Source organism: Balaenoptera physalus (assembly GCF_965194825.1).
Source record: "Balaenoptera physalus genome assembly, chromosome: 19".
In the NCBI taxonomy this organism is placed as follows: Eukaryota; Metazoa; Chordata; class Mammalia; order Artiodactyla; family Balaenopteridae; genus Balaenoptera; species Balaenoptera physalus.
The window spans coordinates 54,742,200-54,748,299 of record NC_138900.1 but is presented as its reverse complement, the minus strand read 5'-3'; the positions used below and the strand labels follow the sequence as shown (position 1 = coordinate 54,748,299).

At 61.8% G+C, this 6,100-nt stretch overlaps 1 protein-coding gene across 5 annotated transcripts in view; it reads right to left on the bottom strand.

Annotated features, from left to right (window-relative positions):
* Positions 1–496: 496 nt before the first annotated feature.
* The window catches only part of VAC14 (VAC14 component of PIKFYVE complex), a 97,876-nt gene continuing 92,272 nt past the window's right edge, over positions 497–6,100 (bottom strand). For all 5 annotated transcript variants that reach the window (XM_082439028.1, XM_082439027.1, XM_082439030.1 and 2 more), the window contains 2 exons: positions 5,805–5,955; positions 497–1,101 (listed from right to left, as the gene is read on the bottom strand). In XM_082439028.1, the coding sequence (XP_082295154.1) occupies positions 1,021–1,101; positions 5,805–5,955 (232 nt within the window). In that variant the 3' untranslated portion in view covers positions 497–1,020. The remainder of the gene's footprint in view (positions 1,102–5,804; positions 5,956–6,100) is intronic.

Below are 6,100 nucleotides of genomic sequence, written 5' to 3'. Positions count from 1 at the left end.
GTGAGCTAAGGCTCATTTAGCCAAATCAAGGGGTGGGGATGTGGGAAGCCCACCCCTTGCCCCACCCAACTCCCTGCGCTGGTCTGGGCCTTCCCCTCCATCCCCAGTGACCTGGAATGTTCTGCAGTGTGCCCCTTCATTCAGAAACTCCTGAGGCTCACTCAGTTCATCTGTCTAGTGGGGACATGTCCCATGCCCCCTGGGCGGGGTTGTCAGGATGGAAAAGTCAGATTAGGTGCCTGAGAAGGCAGGGTTCGGGGGCCAGGCCAGTGCTTGGCGCTCTCCAGGAAGAAGGGGCTGGTTCTACAGAGGTGAGGGCTGGGCCCAAGGCCCACACCCCAGTCAGGTTAGCGTGCAGAGAGTGGCCAGCCTCTCCTGGCAGAGCCAGCACTCCTGGGACCACCATGAGAACAAATTTCTAGGACAGGCAGCAAGGTCCTGGGGCAACTGCAGCACCAGGCGGGGGCAGGCATCAGTGGGAAGGAGCAGGCCAGGCACGGGTTGCGTTTCTTTATTGGGGCAGAGGGTGCACCATTCATATGGACCTCTGTGCTGGTCCCTGTGTGCACAGATGTGTATACACATATGTACACACACATCCGCACGAGGCCAGAGCTGTGGTGCGCTGGGGAGGTCAAGCTCTTTTACAAGAGGGCATTAGAAAGAACCCGATTCCAGAAAATGGGGGCGTCTGAGGCTGCGGCCTCACCCTGGCGGGAAGCCAGCTCCGTCTGAATGCCAGAGTGCAGCTGACCGCGCTGGAGGGCCTGTGAGAGGAGCTTGGGTGGACAGAGCTTCCAGCCCCCAACCCTGCCCTGCGCTGGTGGCCAGGCCCAGCCCTGCCCCTGAGGCAGGTCCTCGGGTCTGTGGGGAGGGGGCCTGAAGACCCCAAGTGCTCCATGGGACCACTGCTTGGGCCCTTCTCCAGGCCAGGCCTATCAGAGGACAACCCTCCGGTCCAGGTGATCCCCACGCCCACTCCGCTGGTGCCTCACTTCCAGGTGCTTCTTCTGGACCCTTTCAAAGTGCTGCAGCAGCTCGGCGTAGTCGATGCTTGGGGAGTCTGCTTTCTCTGACTTGGGGGCTGCCTTCAGACCGTCTCTGGGGAAAGGGAGCAGAAGGGCTCAGCGTCAGTGTCTCAGCACATGATGGGGCTGCTGGAGCGGGTAAGCATCAGCCACAGGAGGGCAGTGGGGTCGGGGCAGGGCCACAGGCTGGGGGAGCTCGACCTCGGGGAGTCTGTCCACCTCAGGCCCAACAACCCTTCCCCAGCAGTCAGCCCCAAAGAGCAGGGAGCCCTATGAGCATCCCCTCCCCCACAGGTGGTGGGACCAGTCAACACTGCTGCTTGGTAGGGCCTTCAGTCTGTGGGCTGGCAACGGTGCCCAGAGCAGGCATCACATCGGGAAGCATTTCCTGTTTATGAGTGGCTCCCTTTGGGGTGGAAGCCAGGGCTAGGAGCCAGCCAGGAAGCCAGCTGGGGCCTGGAACAGGGTCCAGGGAGAAGGGGGAGGAGGCAGCCTGGCCCTTTCTTTGGGGAAGGGCTAGGGCCGGGGACCACAGGGAGGGCTGAAGTCTACTGGCCCTCAACTTGGCAGGACATCTGTTTTTGAGTGTTGGGGCCCAGAGGCCTGCAGTCACTCTCTGTCCCTGGGGAAGGAGAGCTGGTCTCACCACTGGGCAGCTGATGCCTCCGGGAACTCCGCTTGCTAGCACTCTCCCCAGGTGCTCTGTACCACCTCACGGCTTGTGCACTGCACAACTGCCACGGGCCTGATGCTCTCTATAGTTGGGCAATGCATTAGCCCTGCTGTCCCCTTCAAGCCCAGTGTTTAGCTTGCCCCGGGGGACTAGATCCACTTGGGCCCCTGTCCCGTTCCTAATCATCGCCCCAGCAGAGAGTCCCAAGAAAAGACTCTGCTTCTCCCTCATTCTGGCCTCACTGGAAGCCGATCTCTGTGGGCTGGGAAGGATCTGCTTCCAGGTCCTGAGGCCTGGTGGCCCTGGTAAGGGATCTCATGAAGGCTGTGGGCTGATCAGCTAAGCAGAGAATCCTTGGGCCCTTTGAGTTCATGAAAAGACCCCAATATGGCGGGAGAGGTCCAGGCAGCAGCTGAGCACAGGAGCTCGACAGACCTGGACCCAACTGTAACACGACCACCCCCTAGCCACTTGACCTTGGGCAGGTAACTCAGTATCCTCCTCTGTAAGGGGGCGCTGCCACAGGAACCACCCCATGGGGTGGGTGAGGATTCCTCCATACTTGACATGAAGAACTTGGCCTGATGCCCAGCCCCAGCCTAGGTACCCAATGGGTGCCCACTGTGGCTACAACTCTGTCCCTTTGAGGTAAGGCCAGCCGGGGCCCAGCAGCTCATTCCATTTGGGTGAATCACAACAGTGCTGTGACCATCCCACCAATGGTCAGAGCCTGAAAGCCATCTCTGACAAGCCACCAGGCCCAGGGGCATTGGGAACTCTTCCCATGGTTGGGATGCCATCTGGAGCCTGGAAGTGGGCCCCTGTACCCCTACTCAGCCTGTTCCCTTCCTGTTAAAGACACACCACCTGACAACACCTTGGATTGTGGCCGTGGCTGCTTCTTTCTTGGGCCTCAGGCCCTGCCTCCGGAGCTGGGACTCAGGCAAATTCAACAAAGATCAAAACGAGCTGGGTGGGGCTTGCTCTAGGGGGCCAGACTGCGGGCAGCATTCTGGGCTCTAGCTGCTGCTTTCAACTCCCCTGGGAATGGGGAAGAGACATCCCTGTCCTAGTAATCTGTGGCCCGGGCGCTACTGCCCCAAGAGAGCAACTCCTGCTCCTGAGGATGCTGAGGGACACCCTGGAACTTGGAGCCCTAACTCCAGGGGGTGGCCAGATGCTACCCCAGCCCATGTAGGCCAGAACAGGGGGAGAGATGTGCGGGCCAGAGATGATCCCGAAGTGTGTTGTCTGCGGCTGGGCACCCACGGGTCTGTGTGCTCCTCTCCGCAGCACTCTTTGCGTTAGATCCAGAGGAGGGAATCTGAGATTAGGGGTTGCCAGGGAGATGCCAGCAACGGATGGCAAATCCAGGGTGATGTGCACAGATGTGGCCAGGTGAGGGTGGGGGTGGGGAGGAGTGGGCCGCACCTTGCTCTCTGGGCCCTCACGGAGGCCAGAAGTCCTTCCCCCCCATGACTCAGCGTCCCTTTGGGCAGACCCTTCCTGGCCTGAAGTCTTGGTAGCAGGGAGGGGTATGTCCATGGGTACGGGGACTCCGCTGAGCATTGAGGCTGGGCCTCTCCCTGCTAGTCACAGTGGGCACGGCCGCTGCTCAGGCCTTCACGTTCTCTGTAAGTTTACAGCAACCCTCAGGCAGTGAGTGGCTAGGGGACACCCAGCCAGCAGCACAGAGCTGGGGTACCCAAAGCCAGCCCTCTCTCCTGCCACCGCACCCACGCACCTGTCACCAGCTTCTCCTTCAGAGGCTCCCTCTTGCCTCACTGAGGAGACGGTCCCTGGGGAGTGGCCCAGAAGCCCGAGCGGAGGGCCAGGGTTCCCTAGCCCTGCCGGCACCCTGAGTGCACACAAGGGGGGGCGGGAATGGGCAAGGAGCAGAGACTCCCCCAGCTGTTCCCGGCACACGGGCCTGTCGGGCAACCTGACGCTGTCTTCCAGCTGCCCGCCTCTCCCGGGGCTGAGACTGTCCTCAGCCCCCTCTCCAGGGTGGGAGCTGTCCCTCTCTGCCCAACCCTGCAACCTGACCCTGCCCCCAGCTGTTCCTGAGGCCCCTTCCTTGCCCAAGGCTCCGCTGCCTTTTTCTATGACAGCTCTTCCTAGGTCCTTGCAAAGAAAGGCTGGGAACCCAAAGCCTTGAAGACTGAGCGGAACCGCAAGGATCCATTCAGTCCAAATGCTCACTTACTGATGAAGAAACCAAGGGCCCAGAGAGGGCATGGGGCTTGCCTGAGGTCACAGAGCAAATCCGCAGCAGAGCTCGGACCACATCCTAGTCCAGGCCTGCAAACCATCCGCTGACCCAGAGGCCTCAGCCCTGTGGCTCAAGACTTCCTGACCCTGACCATGGGAGGTCTGGGGGAAAGCCTCATCCTCCCCAGCTTTCCTCTGTGGACTCGCTCTACTCCGGCTTAGGGAGCACAGGGAAGAGTCCGACCACTCTGAGCCTGCCTTCCTTTTCCACAGGATGTTCCTACATGAGGAGGCGTAGCAGGCAGAGCTCTGAGAAGGGACGGGCCCTCAGCAGCACAGGGGCCGTGGCCTGGCCCAGAGGTCACAGGGAAGCAGCCGTTCCTGCCTCCTTCTCACTTTCAGCTGTACCTTCCCTCCTAAGTGGCTGCCAGGGCGACCCTAACACCCGTTGGGCACTGGAAAGGCCAGCAGAGGCCAAGCCAGCAAAGCAAGGTGTGGCGTCAGGGCCCTTCCGACTCCCAGGAGATAGAGGTGCTCCGGCCAAGGGAATAAAATGCACACCTGACTCTGCGGCTGCTCCCGCTCCCCTGGGACACTCAGTGCGCTGAATGCCTTCCCCTGAGGATTAGCCGGTGGCACCACGAACGGCTGGGACAGGGACTAGCCCTCCACCCCTGAGCGCTGCTGTCTGGGGAAAGGGGCAGGGTGGGCAGGAGCTGGGCCTTGGCCTGGGGGCCACACCTGCTGGGGGCTCCCAGCCCCTCCAGCGGCCTGAGGCCGACAACCCATTAGGGGCCCCACGCCCAGCCCCTGGAGAGACCAGGTCAGGTGGGAGGGGTGGTGGTGGCCTAGACCCTGGGGGACGGAGGGCACAGGGGCTCGGGTCAGGGGCCCAGAGTGCCGGGCAGGCCCATCTCAAGGCTGCCTGCATCCATCTCAAGGGCAAAGGCCCGAGACCTTTGGCGGGGGGCGAGGCGCCAGGCCTGCTGAGGGGGGTCTAACAGCTTGGGAGGGAATTCTAGACACACAGGGCATCTGATGCAAGCTGGGTGCGCTCCATTCAGCGTAAATCTTCTCAGTGGCTCTGCTTGTTTCCATGGTGACCCGACAAGTGAAATTTTCCATCTCTGATGCCAAATGCCTGTGGATGAGGCAAAGCCTCCAAGGGTTACCAAATATAGACATGACCCAACAGGCTCTGGGGACTGGGCCAGCAGTGGGTTCAGGGTGGGAGCCTGGATGCCCCCGAGGGGCTGCAGCCCTCCTCCCCAGAGGCTGCCGTGCTGGGCCTCTCCACGGTAGAGCTCCTGGGACCTGTGCTTCCCGCGGACAGGTCGCAAGTGGGGTAGCCACGGGCACACCCTTGCCTCCCACTCCACTCAGGAGGAGATTGGGAGGGTCCTAGCAGTGCCAGGGTCACTCAGTGGCCAAGGGTTGAGCCTCTGCTACAGATGGGAAGGGAGGGCTTTCTGAGGCCCGGGAGGGACCCTATGTAGCTCTCTTGCCCATGTACCACCTGGGACGCAGTGTCTGAGCTGGGGCACGAATTCCTCCCCTCTGGACTTTCTCTCCAGGGGCCTCTGTTTGGGTCACGCCAGCACGCTCTCGGGTTTTTTGATTTAACTCCCCCCTGACTGCTGGGAGAAGGTATTCCGACTACCTACCACCTCATAAACGCTCCTAGAATCTCCCAGCCCGGTGCTCTGATATGGAAACCCAAGGGCAAGTGGCTGCGGGGCGGACAGTGTCCGCAGTGACAGGAGGTGTGATGCCGAGCTAAGGGAGGGCCCTGGTAGCCCCTTTAAAACTCCAAGCTCGCCAGGCCCTGCCAGCCCAGCCGGCCCTGGCCCTGCTCGCTGGCAGAGCCCCGCCCCCATGAGCTGGGCACTTACCCTGTCTGCAGCAGCTCGGGGTTGGGCACGCACTGGAGCCGGTGGGAGAGCAGCTGGAAGGCGCTGCTCTGGGGCAGCAGCATGAGCAGGCCGTACAGGGCCTTGATCAGGTACGGGTTGTTCTTCACATCCAGCAGCTGCAGGCGCAGATCTGCGGGAGGGCAGAGGGCAGGGGTCGGGCACTGCTCTGGGTGGCACCTCAGCCTGGCCAGGAAAGGGCCAGCCTGGTGGCCAGGGCTCCTCCCAGCCAGACATGCCTGCCTCTCCTCCTGCAGCGTCTTAGCTGTCCCCACGAT